The 18,719-nt window shown below is 43.1% G+C and overlaps 2 protein-coding genes across 8 annotated transcripts in view; both read left to right on the top strand.

Annotated features, from left to right (window-relative positions):
- The window catches only part of LOC123768334 (proteasomal ubiquitin receptor ADRM1-like), a 435,185-nt gene that overhangs the window by 406,573 nt on the left and 9,893 nt on the right, over positions 1–18,719 (top strand). For 6 of the 7 annotated variants that reach the window (XM_069302940.1, XM_069302944.1, XM_069302938.1 and 3 more), the window contains exon 2: positions 16,627–16,765. The exons of the other annotated variant lie outside the window; for it this stretch is intronic. The gene's annotated coding sequence lies outside the window, so the exon portion shown is untranslated. The remainder of the gene's footprint in view (positions 1–16,626; positions 16,766–18,719) is intronic. 7 annotated transcript variants of the gene reach the window in all.
- Positions 523–16,812, top strand: LOC138351271 (titin homolog). The gene is made up of 2 exons (XM_069302902.1): positions 523–2,085; positions 16,627–16,812. The coding sequence occupies exons 1-2, from the start codon at positions 523–525 to the stop codon at positions 16,810–16,812; spliced, it is 1,749 nt and encodes a 582-aa protein (XP_069159003.1).

Raw genomic sequence — 18,719 nt, 5'->3', positions numbered from 1 at the left:
ATGTAATACAGAGGTTCCAAGAGACTTTCATTAGGTACTGTCAATATTCAAGAAAACCGTATACGAGTCAGAAAGCAATAATTGTAAGGAATCTATATGAAGAACATATTTATATTAGGGAATGAGGAAAGAAGCGAATAATTTTAATAAACAACTCTTATCCGTCTCGAGGTGCCACGCCTCATGATCCAGCCCTCCAGAAATCATTTCTCGTTAGTTAAGCTTCATTTCTGTAATAATAACAAATCAACAATAATTGTCTTCCTGCTGGGTCTCTCTTATCGTGTGCTGTCATTGCGGTGTAAGTTCAAATATATTCCCGTTGATATTGGGCAACCAAAATAATAATAATTCATGCTAATTTGGTTTTACATAAATAATTTGTAGAGAAAAAAAAACAGTGGGAAATTTTCTTAGGGGTTTTCCGGGTGTTGTCAGCGGACGCTTGACCGTTATTTGTTAGCGGAATTCAGCGTGATGGCACATGTCTGGATTGTTAAATTACGACTTTTAGTACCGAAAATGTGCAAATTAGTGAAAACAGCGATTGGTCAGGTTTTGCCCAAATTGACAGTGTTCAAAATACGGTACACAGGGAAGTATGCCATAGGGAAGGATGCCATAGGGAAGGATGCCATAAGGAAGGATGCCATAGGGAAGGATGCCATAGGGAAGGATGCCATAGGGAAGGATGCCATAAGGAAGGATGCCATAAGGAAGGATGCCATAGGGAAGGATGCCATAGGGAAGGATGCCATAGGGAAGGATGCCATAGGGAAGGATGCCATAGGGAAGGATGCCATAGGGAAGGATGCCATAGGGAAGGATGCCATAGGGAAGGATGCCATAAGGAAGGATGCCATAGGGAAGGATGCCATAAGGAAGGATGCCATAAGGAAGGATGCCATAAGGAAGGATGCCATAAGGAAGGATGCCATAAGGAAGGATGCCATAAGGAAGGATGCCATAAGGAAGGATGCCATAAGGAAGGGTGCCATAAGGAAGGATGCCATAAGGAAGGATGCCATAAGGAAGGATGCCATAAGGAAGGGTGCCATAAGGAAGGATGCCATAAGGAAGGATGCCATAAGGAAGGATGCCATAGGGAAGGATGCCATAGGGAAGGATGCCATAGGGAAGGATGCCATAGGGAAGGATGCCATAAGGAAGGATGCCATAGGGAAGGATGCCATAAGGAAGGATGCCATAAGGAAGGATGCCATAAGGAAGGGTGCCATAAGGAAGGATGCCATAGGGAAGGATGCCATAGGGAAGGATGCCATAGGGAAGGATGCCATAGGGAAGGATGCCATAGGGAAGGATGCCATAAGGAAGGATGCCATAGGGAAGGATGCCATAGGGAAGGATGCCATAGGGAAGGATGCCATAAGGAAGGATGCCATAGGGAAGGATGCCATAGGGAAGGATGCCATAGGGAAGGATGCCATAGGGAAGGATGCCATAGGGAAGGATGCCATAGGGAAGGATGCCATAAGGAAGGATGCCATAGGGAAGGATGCCATAAGGAAGGATGCCATAAGGAAGGATGCCATAAGGAAGGATGCCATAAGGAAGGATGCCATAAGGAAGGATGCCATAAGGAAGGATGCCATAAGGAAGGGTGCCATAAGGAAGGATGCCATAAGGAAGGATGCCATAAGGAAGGATGCCATAGGGAAGGATGCCATAGGGAAGGATGCCATAGGGAAGGATGCCATAGGGAAGGATGCCATAGGGAAGGATGCCATAGGGAAGGATGCCATAAGGAAGGATGCCATAGGGAAGGATGCCATAAGGAAGGATGCCATAAGGAAGGATGCCATAAGGAAGGGTGCCATAAGGAAGGATGCCATAAGGAAGGATGCCATAAGGAAGGATGCCATAAGGAAGGGTGCCATAAGGAAGGATGCCATAGGGAAGGATGCCATAAGGAAGGATGCCATAAGGAAGGATGCCATAAGGAAGGGTGCCATAAGGAAGGATGCCATAAGGAAGGATGCCATAAGGAAGGATGCCATAGGGAAGGATGCCATAAGGAAGGATGCCATAAGGAAGGGTGCCATAAGGAAGGGTGCCATAGCAAAAGTAAACAAAATATATAGCAAAATAATGCTCATGAGTCAGCTTTGCGATATTTTGAAAACTTGAGTGCAATTTGAGTTAGGTTAAGGGAGGTAAGGTGAGGTTCAATCAGGTTTGGTCAGGTCAATAATAACATATAATAACGCTAGAACCAAGATAAGGTGTTATTAGCATGCTCAATTGACTGGGGAATTTGATTTTGTGTTGATGAGTTGCCAATTAGTTATTTTTACGGTTTATTGAGATATTGCAGGTTAGAATACTTTTCCTTTTATATAAGAATGTGGAAACTGGTATTAGACACGGTTGCTATGAAAAGATTGAATTAGGTTCCTTGAATATTATGATTTTGTTTAGATTTAGTGAACAAATCGATTTGTTATTTAAGTTGTATTCAATGCGACGTGGTCGTTGTTGAAATTAATTTTAAATCAATGGGTAACTGTAATCGAGAATCTAATAATAATAGTTAGCCATTGAATGCATGGTTTTCTGTTATTGAATTACACATTCTCTTTGGTTAGGGAGGGATTGAGTGGGAGACGAATATCACTCTGAATTCCTTAGTGAGATTAATTCCTCACGGCCTATTTATGCCCGTGTCACCTCTTGGGTGGCTTAATCTTTATCAGTCATCTTCCCTATCACAATCTACTTAGGAATGGTCCAGGACGGACCGAAACGTCGTCGTCCCTTCACCTTCTATTGTGTGATCTGGTCAACTTTCTTAGTGAGCTTTCATATAGCGAAATTACATTCACACACATCAAGATTAGAGGTTTATCTATTTAATTTACCGGTGCTTGAATGTACCAACGCGTAATTTCTAGGATTTCTAAAAAGGATTTCTAGGGGATTCCTAGTAAGATTTCTAACAGGATTCCTTATCGGATTTCTACGTGATTTACAGCAGGATTTCTAGTAGTATTCCTAGTAGGAATTCTAGTAGGATTTCTAGTTGATTTCTATTCGGATTTCTAGGGGATTCCTAATAAGATTTCTAGTAGGATTTTAGTAGGATTTCTAGGGGATTCCTAGTAGGATTTCTAATAGGATTCCTAGAGGGATTGCTAGTAGGATTTCTAGTAGGATTCCTTGTATAATTCAGAGGTGATTTCTAGTAGGATTCCTAGTAGGATTTCAAGGTGATTCCTAGTAGGATTCATAGTAGGATTTCTAGGAGATGCTTAGTAGGATTTCTAGTAGGATTGCAAGTATGATTTCTAGTAGGATTTCTAGTAGGATTCCGAGAAGGATTTCTAAGTAATTTCTTCTTGGATTTCTAAGGGATTCCTAGTAAGATTTCTAGTAGGATTCCTTGTAGGATTTCAAGTAGGATTTCTTGGATTTCTACTAGGATTTCTAAGATTCCAAGTAGGATTTTAGAAGGATTCCTAGTAGGGATTCTAGTAGGATTTCTAGGTGGTTTCAAGTAGGAATTCTATGATTTCTAGTATAATTTCCAGGGGATTCCTAGTAGGATTTCTAGTAGGATTCCTAGAGGGATGCTTAGTAGCATTTCTAGTGGGATTTCTAGTGGGATTTCTAGTAGAATTTCTATATAATTTCTAGAAAGATTTCTAATAGCATTTCTAGTAGGATTTTTTGGCGATTCCTAGTAGGATTCCTAGTAGGATTTCTAGTAGGATTTCTAGTAGGTTGGATTCCTAGTAGGATTTCTAAGTGATTTCTAGTAGGACTTCTAGGGGATTCCTAGTAGGATTTCTAGGAGTTCTAGTAGGATTTCTATGTGATTTTTAGTAGGATTCCTAGTAGTATTTCTAGAATGTTTTCTAGGGGATGCTTAGTAGGATTTCTAGTGGGATTTCTAAGTGATTTCTAGAAAGATTTCTAGTAGAATTTCTAGTAGGACTTCTAGGTGATTTTTAGTAGGATTTCTTGGGGATTTCTAGTAGAATTTCTAGTAGGACTTCTAGGTGATTTTTAGTAGGATTTCTTGGGGATTTCTAGTAGGTTTCCTAGTAGAATTTTAGGGGATTCCTAGTAGGATTTATAGTAGGATTTTGGGATATTTCTAGTAGGATTTCTAGTAGGATTTCTAGGGGATTCCAAGTAGGATTTTAGTAGTATTCCTAGTAGGGGTTCTAGTAGGATTTCTAGGGTATTCCTAGTAGGATTTCTAGTGGGATTTTTGAGTGATTTACAGTAGGATTTACAGGGGATTACTAGTAGGATTTTTAGTAGGATTCCTAGTAGGATTTCGAGTTGTATTTCTAGTAGGATTTCCAGGTGAGTTCTAGTAGGATTTTTAGGTGATTTCCAGTAGGATTTCTAGTAGGATTTCTAGGGGACTCCTAATAGGATTTCTAGCAGGATTCCTAGTAGGATTTCTAGAAGAATTTTTAGGCGATTTACAGTAGGATTCAAAGGAGATTACTAGTAGGATTTCTAGTGGAATTTCTAAAGGATTTCTAGTAGGGTTTCTAGGTGATTTCTAGTATGATTTCTAGGATTTCTAGTAGGATTTCTAAGGGATTCCTAGTAGGAGTTTTAGGATTCCTAGTTGGAATCCTAGTATGATTTTTAGTAGAATTTCTAGGTGATTTCTAGTAGGATTTCTAGGAGATCCCTAGTAGGATTTCTAGCAGGATTCCTAGTAGGATTTTCAATAGGATTTCTAGTAGGATTTCTAGGTGATTTCTAGTAGGATTTCTAGGATTTATAGTAAGTTCTTGTAGGGTTTCTAGGTGATTTCTAGTAGGATTTCTAGGGGATTCCTAGTAAGGTTTATATTAAGATTCCTTGTAGGATTTCTAGTAGGATTTCTAGAGAATGCTTAGTAGGATTGCTAGTAGTATTCCTAGTAGCATTTCTAATAGGATTTCTATGTGATTTCTAGTAGTATTTCTAGGGGATTTCTAGTAGGATTTCTAGTAGGATTCCTAGTATGATTTCTAGTAGGAATCATAGTAGGATTTGTAGAAGGGTTTCAAATAGGATTTTTTGGTGAATTCTAGTAGGATTCCTAGTAGTATTTATAGAAGACCTTCTAGAGGATCCCTAGCAGGATTTATATTAGGATCTCTATTAGGATTTCTAGGTGATTTCTAGTAGGATTTCAAGGATTTCTAGTTGGATTTCTAGGGGTTTCCTAGTAGGATTTTGGTAGGATTCATAGTAAGGATTCTAGTAGAATTTCTAAGTGATTTCTAGTAAGATTTCTAGAATTTCGTGTAGGATTTCTAGGGAATTCCTACTAGGATTCCTAGTAGAGTTTCTAACTGATTTTTAGTAGGATTCCTAGATGATTCCTAGTAGGATTTCTAGTAGGATTTCTATGTGATTTCTGTTAAGATTTCCAATGGATTCCTAGTTGGATCTCTAGTAGTATTTGTAGTAGGATTTCTATGTGATTTCTAGTAGGATTCATTCTAGTATTTTTAGTAGGCGTTCTAGGGGATTCCTAGTAGGATTCCGAGTGGGATTTCTAGTAGGAGTTGTAGTAGGATTTCTAAGATTTCTAGTAGTATTTCTAGTAGGATTCCTAGAAGGATTTATGATAGAATTACTAGTTGGATTTTTTAGGTGAGTTCTAGTAGGACTCCAAGTAGTATTTCTAGTAGGATATCTAGCGGATTCCTAGTAGGATTTCTAGTAGGATTCCTAGTAGAATTTTTATACGATTTCTAGTAAGATTCCTAGGATTTCTAGTATGATTTCTAGGATATCTAGTAGGATTTCTAGAATATCCAGTAGGATTCCTAAGATATCTAGTAGGATTCCTAGGATATCTAGTAGGATTCCTAGGATTTCTAGTGGGATTCCTAGTATTTCTAGTAGGACCACTAGGATTTCTAGTATGATTGCTAGGATTTCTAGTAGGATTTCTAGGATTTCTAGTAGGATTACTAGGATTTCCAGTAGGATTACTAGGATTTCTAGTAGAATTCCAAGGATTTCTAGTATAATCCCTAGGATTTCTAGGGTTTCTAGTAGGATTTCTAGTATGATTTCTAGTAGGATTTCTAGGTTTCCTAGTAGGATTTCTAGGATTTCTAGTAGGATTCCTAGAATTTTTAATAGGATTCCTATAATTTTTAGTAGGCTTCCTAGGATTTCTAACAGAATCCCTAGGATTTCTAAGGTTTCTACTAGGATTTCCAGTAGGATTCTCATGATTTCTAGTAGGATTCCCAGGACTTCTAGAATGATTCCCAGATTTCTACTGGGATTCCTAGGATTTCTAGCAGGATTCCTAGGATTTCTAGTAGGATTCCAAGGATTTCTAATAGGTCTCCTAGAATTTCTAGTAGGATTCCTAGGATTTCTAGTGGGATTCCTAGGATTTCTAGTGGGATTCCCAGGATTTCTAGTAGGATTCCGAGGATTTCTAGTAGGATTCCTATGATTTCTAGTTGGATTCCTAGGATTTCTAGTGGGATTCATAGGATTTCTAGTGGGATTCCTAGGATTTCTAGTGGGATTCCCAGGTTTTCTAGTAGGATTCCGGAGATTTGTAGTAGAATTCCTAGTATTTCTAGTGGGATTCCTAGAATTTCTAGTAGGATTCCTAGAATTTCTAGTAGGATTTCTAGGATTTCTAGTAGGATTCCAAGGATTTATAGTAGGATTCTTAGTAGGATTACAAGAATTTCTAGTAGGATTCCTAGGATGTTTAGGATTCCTAGGATGTTTAGGATTCCTAGGATTTTAAGTAGGATTCCTAGGATTTCTAGTAGTATTCCAAGGATCTCTAGTAGGATTCCTAGGATTTCCAGTGGGATTCCCAGGATTTCTAAAAAGATTCCCAGGATTTCTAGAAAGATTCCCAGGATTTCTAGTAAGATTACAAGGATTTCTAGTAGGATTACAAGGATTTCCAGTAGGATTCTTAGGATTTATAGTAGGGTCCCTAGGATTTCTAGTAGAATTTCTAGGATTTCTAGTAGGGTCACAAGGATTTCTAGTAGGATTCCTAGAATTTCTAGTAGGATTCCTAGAATTTCTAGTAGGATTCCTAGAGTTTCAAGTAGGATTCCAAGGATTTCTAGTAGGATTTTTAGTAGGATTACAAGGATTTCTAGTAGGATTCCTAGGATGTTTAGGATTCCTAGGATTTTAAGTAGGATTCCTAGGATTTTAAGTAACATTCCTAGGATTTTAAGTAGGATTCCTAGGATTTCTAGTAGTATTCCAAGGATCTCTAGTAGGATTCCTAGGATTTCTAGTAGGATTCCCAGGATTTCTAGAAATATTCAGAGGATTTCTAGTAGGATTACAAGGATTTCTAGTAGGATTCCTAGTAGGGTCCCTAGGATTTCTAGTAGGATTTCTAGTAGGGTTCCTTTGATTTCTAGTAGGATTCCTAGAATTTCGAGAAGGTTTTCTAGAATTTCGAAAAGGATTCCTAGGATTTCTAGTAGAATTATTAGGATTTCTGGTATGATTACTAGGATTTCTGGTATGATTCCTAGGATTTCTAGTATGATTCCTAGGATTTCTAGTATGATTCCTAGTATTTCTAGTATGATTCCTAGGATTTCTAGTAGGATCCCTAGGATTTCTAGTAGGATCCCTAGGACTTCTAGTAGATTTCTAGTAGGATTCCTAGGATTTCTAGTAGGATTCATAGGATTTATAGTGGGATTCCTAGGATTTCTAGTAGGATTCCTAGGATTTCTAGTAGGATTCCTAGGATTTCTACCCAGCAAACACAGAACGCTTGTGGACGTTTTTAAATTGTGCCACAAAGGTAATATTATAACATTTGACATAAATACGTATTTCGGACGTCCTTAAAACCACTAGATATAACTAAAAAAATTCTTGAGGCACAGTTTTTTAAGATTTATGTCAAAATTTAAAAATAATAGTGAATGCTATGGAATTATAGTGTTTTCATGTTTTATATATAAAAAATAAAAAAATTCAGTCAACATTTGTTTTTTTTGGGTTTACTTTATGTAAACCTATCCAATTTACGTTCTTATAACATAAATATAACATTTATATATCGTCAATATAACGATATTTACACGACATAGTTACATTAATATAACGTTATATTAACGTATAGGTCCTGTATAAAAAAAGAGAAATATATTGAGCTTTATATCTTAAACCTTATAATATTGTCGTAAAACTTGGAATAAGACAGTAAGTATGTTTTATTTATAAAAATAAAGAAACAAATCAACAAAAACATAAATCACATGTCACCCCTATATAATTTTTTGTTTTTCTAGAGAATGTAATTTAAACTTTGACAATCTTTCTTCATATGACAGGTTGCTAATTTTGGGAATTAACTTTGTTATCCTCAGCTGGACGTATTCTAGTAAACTTATATCTATGCTGTGGATATACTGTGACAAAATATATCGAATTTGGGATATTTGGGATATTTTGAAAACTGCAGGGGGGTTGGGCAAAATGTGACCCATCGCCACTTTCAGTAATTGGCATATTTTCGGTATAAAAATTCAGAATTTCAAACTGCGAATAGGTGCAGAGAGCCAGAATTTGGGTCCAAAATATGGCTCAGGTATCGAATATGGGATATTTGGGATATTTTGAAAACTGCAGGGGGGTTTGGGTAAAATGTGACCCACCGCCGCTTTCAGTAATTGGCATTTGTTTGGTATAAAAAGTCGGAATTTCAAACTGCGAATAGATGCGGAGAGCCAGAATTTGGGTCCAAAATATGGCTCAGGTGTCGAATTTGGGATGTTTGGGATATTTTGAAAACTGCAGGGGGGTTTGTGCAAAATGTGACCCACCCTTGCTCTGAGTAATTGGCATATTTTTGGTATAAAAAGTCGGAATTTCAAACTGCGAATAGGTGCAGAGAGCCAGAATTTGGGTCCAAAATATGGCTCAGGTATTGAATTTGGGATGTTTGGGATATTTTGAAAACTGCAGGGGGGTTTGGGCAAAATGTGACCCACCGCCGCTTTCAGTAATTGGCATATTTTTGGTATAAAAAGTTGGAATATCAAACTGCGAATAGGTGCAGAGAGCCAGAATTTGGGTCCAAAATATGGCTCAGGTATCGAATTTGGGATGTTTGGGATATTTTGAAAACTGCAGGGGGGTTTGGGCAAAATGTGACCCACCGCCGCTTTCAGTAATTGGCATATTTTTGGTATAAAAAGTTGGAATATCAAACTGCGAATAGGTGCAGAGAGCCAGAATTTGGGTCCAAAATATGGCTCAGGTATCGAATTTGGGATGTTTGGGATATTTTGAAAACTGCAGGGGGGTTTGGGCAAAATGTGACCCACCGCCACTTTCAGTAATTGGCAGATTTTTGGTATAAAAAGTAGGAATTTCAAACTGTAAATAGGTGCAGAGAGCCAGAATTTGGGTCCAAAATATGGCTCAGGTATCGAATTTGGGATGTTTGGGATATTTTGAAAACTGCAAGGGGGTTTGGGCAAAATGTGACCCACCGCTGCTTTCAGTAATTGGCATATTTTTGGTATAAAAAGTCGGAATTTCAAACTGCGAATAGGTGCACAGAGTCAGAATTTGGGTCCAAAATATGGCTCAGGTATCGAATTTGGGATATTTTGAAAACTGCAGGGGGGTTTGGGTAAAATGTGACCCACCGCCGCTTTCAGTAATTGGCATATTTTTGGTATAAAAAGTCGGAATTTCAAACGGCGAATAGGTGCAGAGAGCCAGAATTTGGGTCCAAAATATGGCTCAGGTATCGAATTTGGGATGTTTGGGATATTTTGAAAACTGCAGGGGGGTTTGGGCAAAATGTGACCCACCGCCGCTCTCAGTAATTGGCATATTTTTGGTATAGAAAGTCAGAATTTCAAACTGCGAATAGGTGCAGAGAGCCAGAATTTTGGTCCAAAATATGGCTCAGGTATCGAATTTGGGATGTTTGGGATATTTTGAAAACTGCAGGGGGGTTTGGGCAAAATGTGACCCACCGCCACTTTCAGTAATTGGCGTACCCCTTGCCAACAGGTGTCTAGGGGTAAAGGGAATAAAACACTGCATAACTTGGGGAAACAATGTATCTACGCTAAGGTTGACAAACATAACAATTAAATAATACAGATAATAGTCAGAAATATTCTTTAGCATGCAATAATATAAATAAAATCCTTATTGAGCAATGAGCAATCACACCAGCACATGAATTCTAATTTGGGAAAATACACAATCATCTAACCAGAGAATTAACCGAGTATTAGCTAAAATAACCATTACCAAGGAGTTAACTTAAAACATGTCTCCTCTCGACCAAAGCTGCCAGCCTCTGCCCAAGCGTCGGATCCCAGGGCAGGCGTCTACCACAATATCAACTAAATATCTACATAAACTATTGTAGAAATTCTACTAACAAAATGTAGTACTAATATTCATATCATTATTAATCATAAGAGTATATAATAATGTTACATTACTCAATATAATTTACTGGCAAACAATAATAAGAATTAGTCAAGGTTGAACTATACTCACTCGCTTGACATCAAGTTCCCACACTGGCCACATCCAAATACGGTCAACCCCCCACACGGAGAAACCAACATGAAAATACTTGCAAAAGCCTCATACAATATAATGCAACTCAGGCACACAACAGCATGCAACAATATATAACATACAAGAATCTAATATCATCCAACTGGATACTATAATAATTATAGAACAAGACAATAGTAATATAAGCATCAGGAGTAATGTTAGAATCCTAGTAAGATTCGTAACAGCAGGACTCGGGGTCGAAGGTGTCACTTACTCTACAGGCAGCATAACGGAGCCAAAAACATTGAGCGTTACCCTGAGACAAGGGGACAGAGCAACCTTCAAACTCTCAAAAAGTGAGTGGGGACCCAGGGGTCGCATCCATTAGACCCCTTTCACCCCTACAAGGCTTCCCAGGGCCCTAAGACGGGTTTTGTTAAGGGTAAGCCCAGCCAGGGTACTGCTAACTGGCACCCAAATCTGCCAAACAAATTTCTAAAACTGAAACCCCGGGACGTGTCCACTCACGGGGGCCAAGCAGGGGAACCACCGGGCCCAGGAGGTCAAGATCTTAATATAACAGGGGGCAGGGGAACAAAAGCAGGCCCCCCCCCCCACTAGGTACAAAAGCAGGCCTCCCCCCCCCCCCACTAGGTACAAAAGCAGGCCCCCCCCCACTAGGTACAAAAGCAGGCCCCCCCCCCCCACTAGGTACAAAAGCAGGCCTCCCCCCCCCCACTAGGTACAAAAGTAGGCCCCCCCCCCACTAGGTACAAAAGCAGCCCCCCCCCCACTAGGTACAAAAGCAGACCCCCCACTAGGTACAAAAGCAGGCCCCCCCCCCCCCCACTATGCACAAAAAAAAATGAAAAGAAAAACCCTGCAAGAGGACAACGGTACCCAGAAGGAACAGAGCCGGCCACTGTAATATGTGAAAACTAGCTGCGCAGTACCCTGTGCTCCTACCAGTGCAAAAACTACCAGTTACCCCAAGGTAGGAGTCTGGCCCTAGCTTCGGTGCGGGGCAGACGTGTTGAATCGGCGCTCCAGCAGTTTGGTGTTGTTTGCCCGTTTCGGCCGGTTGGGGGCGGGTGTGTGTCTGCTCGCCTGTGCTGACGTGGCGTTACGATGGGGGTCCCTCTACCCCTAGTCGTCCGGGCTCAGTCTGTGGGACTAGAGTTCTCTGTGCGGGCTGGTTACCCGGAGATTGCCCTGGCTTGTGAACTGCTCTCTGTCCCTGTGTTTGCGATTTATGGGGTCGAGTTGGTAACGGCCCGTAGGGCCATTGTGAAGTTTGCAGAGGAGGCGGCGTATCGCGATTTTCTCCGGCGATACGAGGGGCGGACACTGCCCTTGCCGGATGGTGCGGGCACTGTCACCCTCTCGGATAGAAGTGGTGCACTTACTTACATCAGTGTGCATGGGGCTCCCTTGGAGTTTCCAGAGGCTCTGCTACGGCGGTATTTCGGGCGGTTTGGCGCAGTTGTTAGTGTGAGAGTGAACGTGGTGTCTTCTAGTCCTCCTAAGGGTGTGAGGTCTAACATTCGCACCCTGGACATGAGACTCCGGGCGGATATTCCGTCCTCTGTGCGCCTTATGGGGTACAACGTTCGGGTGTTTTACGCCCGTCAGCCGCGGACGTGTTATCGTTGTGGTCTTTTGGGCCATCAGGCTGCTGACTGTTCTGCGCCTCCTGTTGCACCAGTGAACCTCTTCAGTGAGGAGGATTTTCCGCCCCTTCCTGTGGGGGATGAATCGGTGGGTATGGACGTCTCTTCGGCTGAGGAGGTGCCCTCTGTAGCAGCTGTTGATCCGCCTGTTGCGCCCCCTGTTGTTGCCGCATCTCTTCCAGAGGTTGGGTCCTCGCCTAGTGCTCCAACTGGTGTCCCTGCGCCTCTTCCGCCTGCCGTTTGCTCGGACCCCTCGTCTTCCAGTTCTTCCTCTGCTGTGTCTGTCCCGGTCCCTGCACCCTCGCCGTCTGTCCCGGCTGTGCTGGGAGATGAGGTGGATCCGGAATTCCCTCCTGTGCCTGGCCTGGTGCCCCGTGTGGTTGAGGAGGCTGCCGTGCTGCGGCGTGCGTCGGTTCGCTCGGTTGGTGCTGCCCGGGTCGCTGAGTCTGCCTCCGGGTCTGATGATGTGCGGCCCGAGCCTAAGCGTTCCCGGCGTTCTTCTGCGTGGGCTGATGTTGGCGAATTCGACGAGTGTCGTCCTTCCGTTGACGGTGGGGTGGCTCCGGATGTGGTGCACACTACGGTGGTGGCGGAGGTACACTTGCCTGAGGATGCCAGTGCCGGCGTTTCGGCCTCCACTTCTGGTCCGGTGTCCGAGGGTCCTGCTTCAGGTGCGTTGCCTGCGTCGGATGGCTCCGGTTCTTCGTGGGCGGTGGTTCCCCCTGCTGTAGTTGGTGGTGAGCGGGGTGGCCTGGTGGTGATGTTGAGAAAGGATGCTCGCTCTGGATGTTCTGTGGCCCCTTCCTCGTTACCCGTTTCCTCGGCAGCGGTCTTGCCGCCTCTTCCGTTTCCTGCAGTCCCTTCCGTGTCTCCTGCGGTATCCGTGGAAGTGCTATCGTCTCAGCGTCCGACACCTGCTCCGATGGCGAAGGCGTGGCAGGCTCGGCGACCCTCGTCCGCTTCTCCGGTGTCGTCTGCTTCCTCGAAGGGCGTGGTTGGCGCTCCCCAGCCTCGTTATGCGACTTGCGTCAGTGACCTTAGGCATTGGCCGATGCCGCCAGATATAGATGTTCCCGAGTTTATGATACCCGCTCGAGCGCGGGGGATCAAAAACCCTACCGACCTTGAAGATCTCGTCTGGGAAGCTTACAAGTCGAAATATCCTCGTGAGCTGTTCCCGGAGAAGTACGTTTCTTCCGATGTTCCTCGCAAGTGATTTCTATGTATTTTGTGTTGCCTGGTTGTGGGGTGTGTATGTGAGTGGGTGGGGTGGGTATTGTTTCCCGGTTCCTGCGTGCTCCGGTTTGTTTTGTGGGTTTTTTTGTATGGCTCGTGGGGGGGTGTGCGGTTCCTATGCGTTTGTGTGTTTGGTTATGGATGTCGTGTGCACTTGTTTGTCATATTGTGTGCCCTTCAGGCTGTTGGCGTGTGCTCTTTGTTATGTTTTGCCTTCCGTTTGTTATGGCGGATCTGTTTTCTTTATTGTTATTGTCCTTATTCTTGTATGTTTCTCGCCTCTCTGTATGTATTTGAGGTGTTAGCAGGCTTGTTTTGTGTGAGTTTTGTCCTGGGGTTTTCCCTTATGTTTGTCTTACGCTGTGTTTATATATGTTATGTTTGTATCTGCATTTTTGTTTTGTGGTCAGCCCTTCTGGCTGGTCTTCTATTGATTTGTTCCTTTGTCCTTGTACATATGTGTGCTTTGTAGTTTTGTTCTATGTTGTATTTGTTCTGTTTTTCTTGTACATTATACGCATGCTTGCATGTAAAAATAAAAATTAAAAAAAAAAAAAAGTTACCCCAAGGTAAAAAGCGAGGAGGAAACCCCCCAACACTCCCAGGGCGGTCAATTACCGAGCAGCAAAAGACCAACAGAGGTAGTTCCCAAGGTGCCTTGTGGAAGACAACCCCAGTCCCCAAGGGCTGGGGCACTCAGCACTCAGTACAGGGCACTCAGCACTCAGTACAGGGCACTCGGGGAAGGGAACCCTAAGTACATGCAGCCCGAGTACCTGTGAATATTAGATTATTACTCCCTGCTCACACGCCACTGTAAGAGCAGTACTGAACACAAGGCATAGCACAACAGAGAATCTGGAGCTGGAGCCACACGACTGAGCCTTATCACATCAGCCGAGAACTGGGGTGGATCGCTGGCATGAGGGGTCTGGGGCTCCCCCTTCCCGCTCCCGGGGGTGGGGGGGGAGGTGAGCAGACAAGTGACACGGCACATGTGACATCATGCTCGTTTTCATTTGGGGAGTTGAGTCCACTCGTTAGTTTCAGTAGTGGTTTTAACCAGAAGAGGGGCTTGTTTTGAGGCGCTTGCCTTTCTGGGTGCCTGGCCTGGTCAATGGCAGACATAGAATGCTCCAAATCACATGTGCAGTTCTATAGGCCATTGCTCCTCGTGCCTCATTGAGGGGGCCAGGTTCTGGCTCGTGGTCCCTGGTAGGCCTAAAACTTCATTCACACTGATGCCAAAATCTAATAATACTGTATACATATCTGCCTGGATAGATCTGTGGAGCCTCCGGGCTCTCACCTAGAAAATGACGTTTCATTACATTCAAAGCTGTTTTTTTATTGTTTTGCGTGATGGAACTAAAAAGGAGTTCCCAGAAACCTTGGCAAGATGAGAAGGCTCAACTGTATCTACACTCGAATTGAAACGGACAACCCTCGTAGCTGAAGGAAGGGATATCCCAAAGAAAAACCCCAACCCTAAACCTGCTACTGGGCCAGGGGCAGGGGGAAAAAGAGAAGGGCAAACTCCCTGCCCAAAGGAGAAGGAAGGAAAAGGAGGTATGGACAAAATCACCGCCTATTCCATGAGACAAGCATCATTTGCTAGCCCCGGACCTCAAACCGGGGACACAACCTTGACTGCTGCAATCCAGGAACTAAAGACACCAGCAGTTGCTGCCAGAAGCCCCTCCAAAATTGGCAGAGTAGAGCAACTTGAAGGGAGCATCCCCTTCATGACTCAGGGCCAAAGGTGTCACAGACCCAACAGGTAGCAGTGGAGGCAGACAAACTGAGCATTGCCACAAAGCATGGATGGTGCGCAACCCAGAAATTTGCTCGAAGTGAGAGCAGGGATGGTGGGTGGATCACAAGGACCATCAAACCCATAAGGGGTTTACCAGGGCTTGCAGGGTGAATGTTCCCTGCAGGTATGCCCAGGCACTGTTATCGCCATGCTGGTAACTCCTATATAATTGTATAGGTTTCCCTATTAACACCCAATACCACCAGAAAGAGCAAGAGAGAAACCAAAAAGGGGGAGCATCCATGCCTAGACACTAGGTAAACCTAATAAGTCAGGAATGGCACAAATAAACCCCCCTTAGAGGAATGAGGGCACAATGAAAAATAAAGGCCATAAAAGAACCGAGTTACAAATTAAGTACCACTAATTCTCAAGATACCCGACCGTGGAACACAGAAGAATAGCAGACCAAACCAGGTATCGTAATCTGCAAGGCCTACCTCAGTGCGCCCCACCAGCATATAAACACACTCGACCCAAGGAGAGACTGACAGTCCAAGACAATAAGCTTACCTTCAGGGCGAGAGCCACCACAAGCATGGAGACCCCTTTAGGGAGTGAACCCTGACAACGCAAGGACAGCACTTAATGAGCGCACATGGAAGGTAGCCCTGGGCACATGCAGCTCCAAGAACACTAAACTCCTGGCTCACGTTGCACAACCATACACAGAAAAAGCCCCGAGGGCAAAACACCACTGAGCTGAAACCAAGACCAGAGTCAGAACAATGAGAGAGGAACTAGGCACATTCATATCAGCATTAGAACTGAGGGTGGAGCAGTTGGCTGACACCTGACTGCCTCCCTCCTCCCCCCAAATGTTGAGGAAGGTGGAGGCAAAAGGGCTAGCTCAAGTTTCATGAATTTTCAATTGTTTGTTTACATTGTTGTTCATTTGGTGGTTTTGAGGCTGTGGTCTATTTTGCTGCATTGACTTTCTGGGTGCCTTGCTTTGGTGGTGGCAAACAGAAATAAGTTGACAAATTTTTTTCATAACTGCCTTTGCTCCCTGCACCTGTGAGGTGGGTCAGGTTCTGTCAATACGAACTCCACAACTGATGGCACCTTGTAGTTTGGCACTATATCAGTATAGTGGCTTCAGGGAGCCACTAGGAGCTTTTCCCTGAAAAAAATAGGTTGTGGAAATAATAAGACTCAAATAGTAGTTATATCATCTAAGACTAGCCGGTGTGGAACTGTTCCAGGTCTAAAACAGACTTACTTGTTGATCCACACCTTAATCTCTGAACCATTTAGGTTTAAGGTGTTCCACTCAATACAATAATTTAGTGATGTTTGCAATGCTGGACAGTTCTTAGAATTATGATACTGAGGATATAACAGTTAATGTTTCTTTTTTCTCCTGTGCAGGAACGCAATGTGGAAGTGTTATTCTGCTACGAGGCCTATGAAGTAGTTCTCATGCAGCTACGGGAATTCACTAACAGGAAAATTGTTTCTGTAGAGAAAGAAAAGCGTCCGGATAAAGAAGCAGTTGATTACGAAGGAAGTAAGAAACTTAACAACTTTTGTATAACTTTTCTAACTGGCTGCTAACAAGACAGAAAAAACATTATGTTCATGAGTTTTTATTCATTTTTTGGTGAAAATTTAAAAAAAATTCTGATATTACTGCTAATTCCCCTCCTGTTTAAATTTGTATATTAATGTGAAATAACTGGTGTCCCATAATTTTCTGTTCTCGTAAGTTTCCAATTGTCTACATTCATCTACAATCTGGATTAATTAAAATTCCATAATGCCCATTGAATCTTTGCACACAAGTGCATTCAAATCATTAATTTGATTTTTAATACTGCTTCTGTTATTGTATTTTCTGTGAGGAAAATTGTCAGCTCTCTGGAGCTATCACACTGAATAAATGCCATACTACTAGGTGTCATCAGTTGCAGAGTTCTGTTGGCCTTCTGTGGACTATGAGAAAAAAGTCCACTACGGGCTCACCATAGCCCGTGCTACTTGGAACTTTTTGTTCCAAGGAACGAATCTTATACAACAAAACAACTATGAGCCAGATCCTGCCCCCACCCCCCTCAGAGAGGAGCAGGGAGCAATGGCCTGTGAACACTTTAAATAAATGTAAAGTTTATCATCTTTTCCACCATCCAAGGGAAGGCTCCTAGCAAGATAAGCAAATCAAAACAGACTACCGCATGGTTAAAACGAAACTGTAGCCTAAAATTTCCCAAACGAACTCCCCCACAATGAAAACAAAATTTTGTAAAACTAGCCCCCCCCCTTCTTCACTAGTCTGCCCCCCCCCCTTCTTCACTAGTCTGCCCCCCCCCCTTCTTCACTAGTCTGCCCCCCCTTCTTCACTAGTCTGCCCCCCCCCCTTCTTCACTAGTCTGCCCCCCCCCCCTTCTTCACTAGTCTGCCCCCCCCCTTCTTCACTAGTCTGCCCCCCCCCCTTCTTCACTAGTCTGCCCCCCCCCCCCTTCTTCACTAGTCTGTCCCCCCCCCCCTTCTTCACTAGTCTGCCCCCCCCCTTCTTCACTAGTCTGCCCCCCCCCTTCTTCACTAGTCTGCCCCCACCTACCTGCCTGGGTCAGCCAGGTCGTGCAGAGTCTAGTTCTATACTGATGTCCGGGCCTGGTAGTCACTTTGCTCTGGCATCCCGTTTTCTTTGGTGTTTTTGCTTTTGAGGCGGTGTGTTCCTATAGGGATGTGTGCGTGAGCCAGGAGTTTAGTGTACTGGAACTGCATGTGCTCAGGGTTTCCTTCCCTGTGCGCTCTGTAAGTACTAGCCTTGCATGGTGAAGGTTATCTTTCCCTGGGGGCATTCAGTCAACACTCCTTTCAGGGGGGCTTCCTCACTTGTGGTGGTCCTCGCCCTTAAGGTAAACCTTTAATCTGTGTTATTAAATAAATTAAATATATTAAAGCCTTTAATAAGTAAATCTGTGACTTTGTTTTTCCTTGGTTTGGGAGTGTTTTGGTTGGTGGGGAGCATTGTGGTCTGTGTGACCAGTTATTTTGTTAAAACAAACTGTGCCGAAGCTTCTCCCAGGCTACTCATACTCCTGCTGGGGGGGGGGGGTATTTTCATACTCATGCATGGTATTTTCATGCAGGAGTGGGATATTTCATACCTGTACGTTTTTAGACTTGGGTTCGACTCCCTCTCAATTTTGCTTTCGGGGTTACTTTGGGTTTCCCTGGGGGTAGGCATCTTTCTGGAGGTTTCTGTCCTCATGTCTTCCCCTTTGGAGGAGCATGACGTTCTGTTGTGTGGCCCTATAAAAATAATGTATTGGGAATTGCAAGTCACTCTGTTACTCACATGTGTCTAAGAGTCGTACAGTACCTGTCTATTGATAGGTTAACCTTAATATTTTTGTGATTGCATTATGGCTATTTGTCCAAACATACAGTACTAAATTTATTTATAATTATTGATGGAAGATTCACCCAGTCAATTTCTGATGTTAAGTATTCTTGAA

The sequence above is a fragment of the Procambarus clarkii genome, chromosome 49 (assembly GCF_040958095.1).
Source record: "Procambarus clarkii isolate CNS0578487 chromosome 49, FALCON_Pclarkii_2.0, whole genome shotgun sequence".
Lineage (NCBI taxonomy): Eukaryota > Metazoa > Arthropoda > Malacostraca > Decapoda > Cambaridae > Procambarus > Procambarus clarkii.
This window is presented reverse-complemented; position numbering and strand designations above follow the sequence as displayed.